The sequence below is a fragment of the Myxocyprinus asiaticus genome, chromosome 16 (assembly GCF_019703515.2).
Source record: "Myxocyprinus asiaticus isolate MX2 ecotype Aquarium Trade chromosome 16, UBuf_Myxa_2, whole genome shotgun sequence".
Taxonomy (NCBI): domain Eukaryota; kingdom Metazoa; phylum Chordata; class Actinopteri; order Cypriniformes; family Catostomidae; genus Myxocyprinus; species Myxocyprinus asiaticus.
The window spans coordinates 42,189,462-42,203,007 of NC_059359.1; the positions used below are offsets into that span (position 1 = coordinate 42,189,462).

At 37.1% G+C, this 13,546-nt stretch overlaps 1 protein-coding gene across 4 annotated transcripts in view; it reads left to right on the plus strand.

Moving 5' to 3' along the window:
* Nucleotides 1-1,463: 1,463 nt before the first annotated feature.
* Nucleotides 1,464-13,546, plus strand: part of ibtk (inhibitor of Bruton agammaglobulinemia tyrosine kinase) — a 49,163-nt gene continuing 37,080 nt past the window's right edge. For all 4 annotated transcript variants that reach the window (XR_007899516.1, XM_051721521.1, XM_051721522.1 and 1 more), the window contains exons 1-5: nt 1,464-1,621; nt 4,433-5,255; nt 5,781-5,877; nt 8,100-8,224; nt 13,436-13,546. Coding sequence is in view for 3 of the 4 variants with exons in the window: in XM_051721521.1 (XP_051577481.1) it covers nt 4,932-5,255; nt 5,781-5,877; nt 8,100-8,224; nt 13,436-13,546 (657 nt within the window). In the remaining variant the exon portion in view is untranslated. The remainder of the gene's footprint in view (nt 1,622-4,432; nt 5,256-5,780; nt 5,878-8,099; nt 8,225-13,435) is intronic.

Sequence of the window (13,546 nt, forward strand, 5' to 3'; positions counted from 1 at the left end):
TTATGAACGGACAGGGCGGCATCGAGGAACACACAAGTGTAACTAAACCAACGGAGTAGTAAAGTTTTACGAGTGGTACATTCTTTTATGGGATGTTCATCAGTAAATAAACTATTGGTTGCAAATTTCTGCTGCAAACCATTATAAAACTCTAATACGGTTAAATGACTGTTTTGGTGCTACAGGTAAATACTGAAAAAGTTGAAAGTTTTCCTAAAATGCAAGATGCTTTAGTTGGTGTAGCCTATTTTAATTAGTCAGTTGGCTATTAAAGGTGTTATTTAAATGCGTAATAAAACTTCTATTCTATTCTATTCTATTCTATTCTATTCTATTCTATTCTATTAATTTGGCACTATTACCACAAATATATTTGAGTATTTTTGACTTGCCCCTCCTTCTCTTGAAAAAAATAAAAAAATAAATAATAATAAAAAAAAAACAATCTGGGCTACAATGAGGTACTTACAATGGAAGTGAATGGGACCAATCCATAAGGGTTAACATACTATTTAGAAAGTATAACCACAAGACATAAACAATATGTGTATAAACATGATTTTAGTGTGATCAAATTTGTTACTAACCTTTTCTTTGTAAAGCCAGTTTTTAAGTTATAGCCCTGACAATGTAATGTCAGCAAACCCGAAAATGACTGTAAAAATGACGATTTAAACAAATTTGCATCTTAAATAATACATGCATTTTAACAGAATAATTACTGTTAGTGCTTTTATGAAATTATAAGATTTACAGTTCTGCCTTTAAAACCTCCAAAAATTGGGCCCATTCACTTCCATTATAAGTGCTTCACAGCTTCGTTTTGTACTTTTTTTTTTCCTTTTTTTTTTTTTTTAGAGAGAAAAGAAGTTATTTATTGTGGTAATCAACTTTATGCCACAAATTATGTAGATTGAGTTTAACTTGTATTGAACCCAGAATATTCCTTTAATTTCAGATTAAGAATGATGCTGTTAACAACAAAGCTTTGGATTTATTGTTATGTTTACAATATAGATAGATAGATAGATGTATTAAAAGACATACTGTAAAATAGAGTACAATAAGAAGGAATATTGTAACATTAATCAGATTTGATACAATAAAGTATATATTTAACGTAACAGGAGTTACGTCAGTCATGTGACTCATGGGTAAGGTATGCCTCATACGCCCCGCCCCCATGGTGCTGACGCAAGAGTGGGGACTCCCTTGCCAACTCGTCTCGCCACTTGTAACCAGCATATGGAATGACCGTCAAACAACCCATCTGTGCAAATAATAAATAACTTGAATTTTTCCATTAAAATAAGAGTTATTCTGTTTGTATCACAGGCGCAAGAACTTTCTAAACTATTAAGACCTTTACATGCTGTACCGTCCAATATAAAATAGAGATACAAGTAAGTGTTTTCAACCGTCCAATGAAACGTAAGGATACAAGTCTATTGAACCAATCAGAAATCGTTTTACTACGGCGCACATCCACCTCGAGATATTACTTAACCGACTAACTCTGCTGCAACATATTTACTGCAAAACATCCAGCTTTCCTTTAAACATGTGCATCTGCTGCATCGGGGAGAGCACAAACATGTCCTGTTCTTTCATCTAGCGTCAGGTGAGAGTCATTCTGTCGCTGTGCGTTTTAATCTGGCAGTCGTTCAGTGTATAGTTCAGCCCAATATGGTTCATAATGATAATGATGATGATGTGTCAGTCACTCACTCACTCAAAGCAGAGACTTCATGACATATCCGAACCTGTATCATATAATGTACACGATCCATGAAGTAAGGGTTTATATCTCACAATTACTTAGTAAAGCTTATATTAAAACTCCATACAGCTTGATTGCAAATGAAATGCCACTGACTGCATTACATTGCTTTAGTGAGAGGGTTTGCTGTCTACAGATCTAAATATCACCGTATTTGACGAATATTTGCTAGTTTAATTGTTTAAAGTCTTGAACTATGTGCCTAAAAGATATTGGAGCTATAATTGCCAGTAATATCTAGAAATCGATGCATTAATACCAAAAGCTAAAATCATTTTAGGGTGTTTCTTCAACGACTTTTTTGTCCCAAAGATTTTATGTCCCAGGGATTGATTTTTAATAATACTAACACATTTCTACTTTTTCATTTTGCAATATGAAGGTCACATTAAAACTGTATTGGAACCTATAACCACGCCTTCATTTATTTTGTTACTTTACAAATTCCTTTAAATTTGTATCATTTTACCATTGCCCCACACCCAGACTTTCCCTGTAGTTTGTGACTCATCATACAGTACAGGGTTCCCACATGGTCATGCTAAAACCTGGAAATATCAGGGGGTTTTCAAATGGTGTTTTCCAGGCTTGGAAAAGTCATGGAAATTAATACATTCAAAAGTCATGGAAATGTGTATAGTAAACATATTTTAGTTTTAGTTTTAAACCACGTGAGAATATTTCTCTTGTGTGGAGTAAAACTGGCTTGCAAGCTATAGTGATGCTCGATTTGTAGGTGAATTAATCACAAATGATTGGAAAAATCATGGAGAAGTCATGGAAATTCATTTGTAAAAAGGGTGGGAACCTTGATCATAAAAATATAATTACATTTTTTTAAATCAAATAATAATCTAAAAAAGAGAAGAAAAAACCCTAATCATTACAATATTTATTATTTGAGTATAATTCATCAATACCCCTACTACGAAATACCCCTGTGACAGTGGTGTAGTAGTGTCTGAAGAGGTGGGCATACTGTGACTTTTTGAAGGACCCCACCAAAACAAAAACTTGCATCCGGTTTTATAATTCATATATTTACATTATATACATAATATGTAAAATGTTTAAAAAATAGATTTTTTCCATTAAAAAAAAATTGTCTGTTGTAATTATAGTCCCACTTGAATTTACAGAATGTATATCAGGGTAAGTTTCTTGTGTATGGTAACTTGATGTTAAATATGTATTTAAATTCATATGTCTTATTTATGTTCCTTACATTAGGCTACTGTGAAAATTACTAATATATACATAATACGCAATAATCTGTTAAGCATTGTAGCTAATATGAATGTATTAATGTTCACATTAACACGTTATCTTGTTTTATCATATATATAGCCTATGCATTAATTAATGGTTATTTGTTTTATTTGTGTACTATAATGTAATTTTCTGTGTATAGTGAAATTGTTTTCCTATTTAGAAATATACATTTAAATGATTTGATATCACAAGAAAAAGGCACACACACACACACACACACACACACACACACACACACACACAAAGACATTTGATATAATTACGGGACACAGCTGTCCAGCATCTGCAAAGAGCATCAAAAACTAGCACTGGTGCAATAACATGCAGTATTTTCTCAAAGTTTAATTGCATATGTTAAATTTAAATGTATTTATATATATTTATGTTTGGCAGGGAAATACATTTACAGCACAAATTATGGTTACTCCAGGGATGCTTGAGCATCAGAATTAGATGCTGGAAATGTCCCTCCCCTTACTGAAACGAAAAATATGATTGGTTAGCAAATATCCAATCCCATCTGAAATAAACATTCTGATTGGTGGATCAGCTTAGTCAGACTGTCTGTCTTGCCTGTGCCATCAGTTGCGCTCCTGCCTACCGCAGCTCCGTGCGCATTTAGAGAGAAGCTCTCTACACTTTTTAAAATAATAATAAAAAATGCACACACAATTGACTCAATGGTGCTGCGGCATCGCGTTAGTAGATTAAAAGTTCCAAGTCAAAAGAATACTCGTTGTTCTGGCGGCCATACGTATCATCAGTTATTTTAGGTGGGCATTCACAAAATCCTAAAAAAGATGTATGCCCACCTATGCCCTAGACTACACTACTCCCCTGTGATGACATAATGTAGTGTTGACCGTTTTTCTTCAGATGTTGTTTGCACGGGCGAACAACAACAACAAGAACACTGATGGAGGACGCTAGGATCGGAGATATGCTTTTGTTTGGGCTGTTTCACACAAACTATGTCCGCAGGTTAATAATGGCCCCATGTACTCCAACCCACAAAAAAACGATTAATTGATTTCTTGCAGATTAGTTAAAAATAACAAGTATGACATGTACGTGAAATTTATATTTTGTTTTATTCACAAACGTTGCCAAGAATGGTTTTAAAATAAGAAAACTCTAACAAACTATGTTTTGTTTTGGGTGGGAAAAAAAATGAAATGAACAGTATGCATTAATAATGATTATTTGGTTATTAATAAATTATAGAGCATGGCTTTAAATGGGTGTCCAGTGACCACTAAAAGCACAACAGAAGCATTTTCATGATTTAGTGAATTCTGCAGTTGTAGTTTAATTGTCATTTGGTGGGATTGTTGTTTAATGAAGTTAGTGTTCATTTTAAAAGCCGTTCTTTCTTTTCAGGCGCCATTTGCAATTATGGAGGCTTAAACAGTGGAGAGTTTTGGGGGGAAGGAGTCTTTCCCCTCAAATAGATGGACTCTTTGGATGGACAGTACACAGAACTGAATGATTAAACTAAAAGTTAACTTATTTTTGAGACAACTGGAACATATTTGTATGATTTTGTACAGAAATAGTATTTTCTTTAATGCTAGTGATTGTTCAAAAGGTTTTGTCGAGTGTGTTGCTGACATGGTGGGCTGAGATGAAGTAGATCTTCACTCTGGGGTCACTAGGGTGCCGTGGAATCTCAACACATGCACAATCCTAGCACCCCAAATTCACCTGACAGCGAGAGATGCCTTGAATGTATTCCCTGTTTTCATTTGCATCTTTGTTTCTAGCAGTCATTTCTCAAGTTTTACAAATTTAAGCACAGACTTAGTGATATTTTTGTGGGTGGAGGTGGGTTGTTTTTTGGGTGACCGTGAGGATATAACTTAGTGGTAGAGAAGATAAAATGAGTCTGGGAGACCCAGACTGCACTCCGAAGTGCCGTTCCCTGCAGCACGCGGAAGAGGTGACGGCTGCGTTGACCAGCGGTTCAGAGGGGAGACTGCAGGGCTACTTGACCGCCCACTGTCACAATGCAGCGACTCTGAGGGATGCATTCGGACGCACAGCTCTCCACCTCGCTGCCTCTCTGGGTAAGCGTGACCTCCTTCAGTGGCTCCTGGACCGCAAACACGCCGACCTGCTGGCGAAGGATAAAGAGTCGGGGTGGACTGCTCTGCATCGCAGCGCCTTCTATGGGCAAATTCATTGCCTCATAACTCTAGTCAAGGTGAGAATTAGTGCAAATGGTTGCAGATTTTAAAACCCTGTGGACTTCTGAAACAAATTTAGCATATCTTCTTTATCTTTTCCACCACATTCTGTTCATTAGTTTGCATAGTTGTCTTTCATTGAGAAGAACTCTGCGTATTACAGTGGGGTCCAAATGTCTGAGACCACTTCTGGAATTGTTTTTTCATTTAAACCTGGAAATTAACAGCAAATTTTAGGATTTTGAAAGGTTATGACTAAATAAAGAAGAAACATTTTAGATTCTGCACTGTTTCTATGTCACTAATCAAATTTAAGCAAATTTTTGACACTGACCATGTTAACTCCTTTGTGCAAAGGACAGTTTTCCTTTCTTTCATTGAAGCACACAAGATGCTCTGTGGAACATGATCATCAGGTTTGCACAAACCTGTTGGGTCCGTGTCAGCTTGAGTGCATACTGTCATTAAAACATGAATGTAAAATTCATGTCGTTTTAAGTTCAATTTGTGTATTTAATGGAAAATGTATCTTTGTGTTGAAGCATGGTGGATCACTGTCCATTCAGGACAAGGAGGGGCTTTCTGTTCTAGACCTCACCATGAAGGACCGCCCAGCCCATGTTGTGTTCCGAAACACTGGTAAGTAAAAACGAGATGCGGAAATCACATACGGAATCACAGAATCCAGTCAGAAAAACATAATTAACTATAAAATGAGGAATGTCAGTTAATTGTACGTATTTAGGATAAAATGAAAGTATAAATGCACAAATTATCAAATTTAAATTGTGAAATGTCCTAGTTTGATGATTAAACCACAGATGTCTGAAATGTAATTAAATGCAAATACGGTCTGCATGTGCTGCGCGCTTCAAAATGAATGTGTGAAGCCGGCCAGTCATATAACAGAAAGCAGAACGCATATTCACTGTGAAGCGCCGAGCACATGCAGACGATATGTTCATAGAGTTAAATCGCTGCCTTTTGCGGTTTAATAAGCACATTAAGCCATATAGCGAACTGCTTATCCAGAGGTGAGAAACTGACGACTGAGAAGGGTTAATTTAGTTTTCCGCCAAAGTAAAAACTAAATTTAACTAGACGTGTAAAAACGTGAAAGAAATATATATGTTCAATATAGTGGTAATAGTAAGTTATAATATTTATATTTATATTCAATATAGTAATAATAATAAATTATGATAATTATAATTAATATATATATATATATATATATATATATATATATATATATATATATATATATATATATATACACATATCTATATATATATATATATATATATATATACACATATCTATATATATATATATATATATATATATTATAATGACATTTATATTTATGCAATATCTCACAAGCAAAAGTGCTGTTGTACAGAATAAAAGTTTTCATTGATGCTTTCATTAATACTGTGATGCACTGCTGTTCAACACTGTATTTGACACACACAAAAGAAAACAAGCCCAATGTTATGCTTCAGATTGTGCTCTGAGGATCTGTATAGAAGCTCTTCATTTGAAAAAAATAATAATGTTATCTTGAAAAGTAGTTGTTTTCATTTGTTTAAAACTCTATGAATACATTGGATTAGACAGTATTTTGATGATCACATTTATTTAAATTTTAAAACACGCAATTTGGAAAAAATAAAATGGAAAACGTAATTTGGGAAAGACAGATTTTGTAGGGCCCTATAATAGGGCACTTTTAGCATCATGTTTTTTTAGAAAGTAAAGTCTCGTTAAAACATTTTTCTTACTCGCACCAATATTTTAAGTTTATCTGCTAACAATGTCCTGCAGTGTAATGTTGATCAACCACAGAGGATTTGTCTTTTTTTTTTTTTTTTTTTTTTTTTTTTTTTTTCATGAAAGTCATGAAAATTCCCACCACAGTGTCACTTCCAGCACATCTCAAATTCTGTATTGTGTTTAATAAAATCCTGTGCTGGAAATGACTTTGATGGAAATGACTTTTTTTTATTTTTTATTTTTTTTGGGGATTTTTCCCCTTTTTCTCCCAATTTGGAATGCCCAATTCCCAATGCGCTCTAAGTCCTCATGGTCACATAGTGATTCACCTCAGTCCGGGTGGCGGAGGACGAATCCCAGTTGCCTCCGCGTCTGAGACAGTCAACCCGCGCATTTTATCACGTGGCTTGTTGACCGCGTTGCCACGGAGACATAGCGCGTGTGGAGGCTTCACGCCATCCACCGCGGCAACCACGCTCAATTCACCATGCGCCCCACCGATAACAAACCACATTATAGCGACCACGAGGAGGTTACCCCATGTGACTGTACCCTCCCTAGCAACCGGGCCAATTTGGTTGCTTAGGAGACCTGGCTGGAGTCACTCAGCACACCCTGGATTAGAATTAGCGAACTCCAGGGGTGGTAGCCAGTGTATTTTACCACTGAGCTACCCAGGCCCCCGGAAATGACATTTTTAATGTTTTGGAAATAAAATGGCAGACTTATTTGTCTTGCTGTCTAATTTCACAGCTAGCTATTTTATGTATCATAAATAAAATTAAATAATATTTTCAAACTTTTAGCGTAATTTGGCTTAATTAAAGCTTGTTCGGAAATGACGGGCATTAAAAATACTCTGCTCACAATCTTACGGTAATTGTCTTTCCTTTTTAGCCAATTTATGCTGTCATTGTACGAAAAAGAGCAGCATGAACATTTTGTAAATGAATGAATTTTTATTTTTGGGTGAACTATTCCTTTAATGAATGAATCTGAAATGGCCCTTATCAATAACAATAATTTACTTGCTACTTCAGAAGTTTGTAAAAAAAACATGTTTTTTCGATCTGATCTCCTTGTAGATCCTACTGAGGTGTACACCTGGGGACGCAACACAAATTTTAGTCTGGGACATGGCAACCAGGAGTGCAGACACCATCCTGAGATTGTGGACCTGTTTTCAAGGTCTGGAGTCTATGTAAAACAGGTAAATTTGGTCACTCTCTAACTTTATTGCTCTATTTTCTTCTGTTAGAATCAGATTCAGGCAGGATTCATTCTTGCTGATCAGGCGCATAGTGTTACGAAATCCTCCTGTATAATGCAGCTCCCCAGGGTTTATACAAGGTAGCATGTACTAAAACTCCCCAGGGTTATGTGTGACAACAAGAGAGGATGGTAAAAACAGGGGACTCACTAGTGTTGCCTTGATAACAGGCTCCTCACATGGCACCTCCTTCAAAACAAAGATCTCCAAGGATCCTTACAATCATCTGTGGAAACTTGTCAACCTCTTTGGTTCCCTGTAAATTGTTCTCAGAAATGCTGTCAGAGATGAAAACTATGTTCCTGCTGTGTTGGGAACTCGCAACTAGTGTGTGTTGCAGATTTTCATGAGCCCTTGCTCTGTCCACACTGGCGCTGAAAAATCCTGCTCAATACATCTCAAAATGCCAGAGATTTTGCGGGTGACACTTGATTTTATTTTGTTATCTAATGCAATGAAATTCAAAAATGTTTAAGTGTGACTTTAGTTTCAAGTGTCTAAATACTTTTTGGGCCGACTATATATATAGTACATGATTATGGTTTAGATGAAATGTGAACTTTATTTGTGAATGCACAAAGAATACATACGTTGTGAATTAAAGACACTTTTGTTAATCTAGCCAAAATCTAGCAACAACGAAAGTGTGAAAACTCGGTCCCATTCAGCTTTGCACGGTGAAATTCCTCTTGGCAAAATCCAGTCACCTGAATTGGAATCCGCAAGATCAGGAATTTCGGCTCATGGACGTCTGGTAGCAAAACATTTTCCTACACAAATTTCACATGGTGTTCAAGTTTGGTGAACTTTGACACGCAAAATCGCAGTGTTGACCAATAAGAAGTTGCTTGTTTTGGCAGTGACCTCTGTGTGGCCATTGCTTCATACATCGCTACACTAAATATTCACAATGGACTAGAAAATCATTTTAGCGGTGAGTTTCTTTAGAACTTCACTCTCCCGGGTATAAATTACGGCATAAAAAAAGAGGCTGCTTGACAATTAGTTTGTGCAGGCTTCACACTCGCTTGACATCCGCTCACACCTTTTTCTCTGTGCAAAAGTAAATGTGACCGAGCCTTAGTGATAGGTGTCACTGCTGTCATTTCACAGTGATTGGTTGCCACAAGGCATTTCTCAACTCCTTGATGCTCTCACCACTTGCTCTGCTCCACTGTTAATCCCATAATGTCCTGCATGAGCTTGTCGCTAAATTGAAAAAGTCCACTCACTCCGCACCAGTGGACAGATACTGTAAGGTGACCTTAAAGGCATTGACAGACCTCAACCTGAAAGCCCAGCTCACGCCAACATCATGCTTTTATCGCTGTATAAATTTCCCTTCTCTCTCTGGTCATATCGGGGGCTCATTTGCATTTTGGACAGATAATCAACATGTGCTCATGTGGATGCGAAATGTGATCCAGGTAGTGTGGCATGATCCCATTGTCAGCCTTTCACTTGGTATTTGGGCATTTTTCAATGTTCATTTTTCTAATCTTAGAGGTTGAGATGGATGATCAAAGCGAAAGTAGAACGTCAACTCTGACAATTTTAGGACGATAGAAAAGACACTTAAATTTAGTGTAGTTAGTGTAAAAATTAATTAAATTTTAAAAAAAATGAAAATACATTTAATTTACTTTAAAACTAACCAAAATTAAATGGTTTTAAAAATGGATTTAAAAGAGCCTTTTATATAGGTTTTTTACTATATCACTATTTTTTTTTTCTCACTATATTTCACTTAAAGTGTACTTGGTTTTCACCATGTTCACTGGAATGGCATTAAATCACAAACTAAAATGATCTCTTAGTCATTTTGATATTAGTTTAGTTTAAGTTATTGATACACAGAATATTATAAAAAAAAATTACAATTTAAAAGCCATTTTAAATTATATCAGTTAATGCAAACAACTTTGGCAGCCCTCAATACTAAAGCTAAAATAAAAGTAAAATACTAAAACTAAAGTGAAAACACTGAAAAACTATAATAGAGACAAAATTAACAAAACAAATTAGAAATAAGTAATAAATGTAACAATTAAAAACTATATTAATCCTGACTTAAAGTTGGCTATTTAATTTCTGAAGTGCAGGGCAGTCCTTTAATTTTACAATACTCATTGTGATGGTGGGGATCCTATTTCCCGACCCTTTCAATGGCCCACCGATGCCCTCTTACATGGAAAGAGAGCGCATTGTGACCTGCCATGCTGTTCTGCAGCTGCTTTCAGTTAAATATTAAAATATTCATTCAGGGATAACATGAGCAGATTAAATAAACGCTGCGAATGCATGCGTATGGCAGCGAGTGAGCGCATGTGCCAGTCAGGTCTTTTAGCGCATGGTTTGGATGCTTTACAGAACATCTCTTGCGTCTGTTTAGGACTTGAGGAGTGTGTTAAATTAGTGATGATTTTGACCTTGGCACCCCTCCTCCGCTGTACTTGATTCTGAGCTAATCCAGTGCTGGCGTTCTCTGTGGAGAAAGGGCAGCACTGTCTTGGCTAAAAGTCAAGCCTACATGATGAACAGAACACAGCTGGTTCATTCTGTCCTGCCGTTTTTATGTCCAGATCTCAATGCTGAAGCAGTCAATGTGGATTTGGCTATTGTTTGACTTGCAGTGGCCCAAAAACATATTCTGACACTTAAGCCACACTAAATGTATGAATATCATTGCATTTCTCAGAACTAATTTTATTTTTTAGTTTTTGCAATGACTTAAAACTTACTGTATCCAAATTTTAATGGATGTATTAAGGCAATAGTTCGCCCAGACATGAAAATGCTGTTATTATTTACTCATCTTAACGTCACTCCAAATCTATATGATGCTCTTTGTTTCTTCCACGGAATGCAAAAGAAAAAAAATACGAAAAATCTTAAAATAGCTTTTTTCCATATAGGGTGTTTGGATTAGCAGTGTTGGGTGTAATCTGATTACCAAGTGTTTATTGTATAATTAATATAATTACACTAATTTTTAAATTAAAAAAAAGCAACACATTAAATTATTGTAATCAGATTGCTGTTATTGACTTTCAATCAAGGTAATTACTTTTAAGTGCATTTCTTGGGTTACACATCTCTAAAAAATATTATTTATGTTTAATGCATTTATGAGTTCATATGTTCATTTGTATGTCTGTTTGCATTTCTGTGACAGCTGAAGGGTGTGCAACAATGAACAATGAGGAAATATAGACATTATTTTGGATTTGTTAAGCGGTAAAAACAAAAATGTTTCTGTGAATTAGTAATGTGATTGTTTGAAGTAATCAGTAAATTAATCAGATTACAATTTCAGAGACGTAATTAGTAATTTGTAGTGGGTTATTTTTTTGGGTAACTCACCTAATACTGAATAATGATTTGTGGCTGTTGAGCTCCAAAAAGGACAAAAAACAACCCCATAAAACCACAGTAAAAGTAGGCTAGTCTGTATAATTTGTGCATATATGTACACTGATGAGCCAAAACATTATGACCACTAACAGGTGAAGCAAATAACGATGATCATTCTAACAAGGCCACATGTCAATGTCTGGGTAGATTAGATGGTAAGCAAACAATCAGTTCACGTAGTCAACGTGTTGAATCCAGGAGAAATGGGGCAGAGTAAAGACCTGAGTGATTTTGACAAGGGCCAATTATTATGGCCAGATGATTGGGTCAGAGCATCTCTGAAACGGCAAGACTTGTGGGGTGCTCCCGGTCAGCAGTGGTGAGTACCTACCGACAGTGGTCCGAGGAGGGACAAACCACAAACTGGTGACAGGGTGTTGGGTGCCCAAGTTTCATCTGTGCGTGAGGGCAATGAAGGCTATCCAATCTGGTTCAAACTAACAAAGTCACAGAAAATGTTAATGGTAATTACGGGAGGAATGTGTCACAACATACAGTGCATCGCACCCTGCTGCGTATGGGGCTACGTAGCTGTAAACCAGTCAAAATGCCCATGATGACCCCAGTCCACTGTCGAAAGTGCCTACAATGGGCACGTGAGCGTCGGTACTGGACCTTGGAGCAGTGGAAGAAGGTCACCTTGTCCAATGAGTCCCGTTTTCTTTTACATCACGTGGACAGCCGTGTATGTGTGCACCATTTACCTGAGGAAGTGATGGCACCAGGATGCACTGTGGGAAGACGACAAGCCGGTGGAGGGAGTGTGATGCTCTGGGCAATGTTCTGCTGGGAATCCCTGGTCCGGCCATTCATGTGGACGTCAATTTAACACGTGCCACCTACCTAAACATCGTTGCAGACCAGGTACACCCCTTCATGGCAATGGTATTCCCTGATGGCAGTGGCCTCTTTCAGCAGGATAATGCGCCCTGCCACCCTGCACACAATGTCCGGGAATGGTTTGAGGAACATGATGATGAGTTCATGGTGTTGCCCTGGCCTCCAAATTCCCCAGATCTCAGTCCAATTGAGCATCTGTGGGATGTGCTGGACCAACAAGTCCGATCCCCGGCAGCTCCACCTCGCAACTAACAAGACTTGAAGGATCTGCTGCTAATGTCTTGGTGCCAGATACCACAGGACACCTACAGGGGTCTAGTAGAGTCCATGCCTCGGCGGGTCGGCGATGTTTTGGCGGCATGCGGAGGAACAATAGCATATTAGGCAGGTGGTCATAATGTTTTGGTCATACTCAGTGTATATCGAGTCTTTTGAAACCTTACAATCACTTTGTGATTACAGTATGATTTCAGCATGCATTTACAGCATGATTTTCTGTAAAACTGCTCCGTTACAATGTGTATTGTTAAAACAGTATACAAATAAAAATGACAGAAAATCAATGATCAACTCAGACGTCATTGGTGACGAAACATTGGTTCTTGCATGTCTTGTGAACAAATTATATCAAAGGCAAAATTTAAAACACTTGTTTTAGCTCAATTGTTGATTCATAGGTGAATAGGCTTTTATGTTGTTGGGGATGCATTAGTGTTTACACTACAAATGTGAGGTCAGATGCGCTTCGAACTACCTCCAAATGTGGTTTGAGCAGTCGTTTCACAAAATATTTGCACCTGTATTTAGCGCTGTCTACTTGTGATCAGATCAGGTGCAAATGAGGCCTGTGTGAAAGTCATCATGAATGATGATGGCAATGCTGTTGTGTTCATTCAGGTGGTGTTGTGCACATTCCACTCTATCTTCCTGTCCCAGAAGGGTCAGGTGTACACTTGTGGACATGGACAGGGGGGACGACTCGGACATGGTGATGAGCAGACATATCTG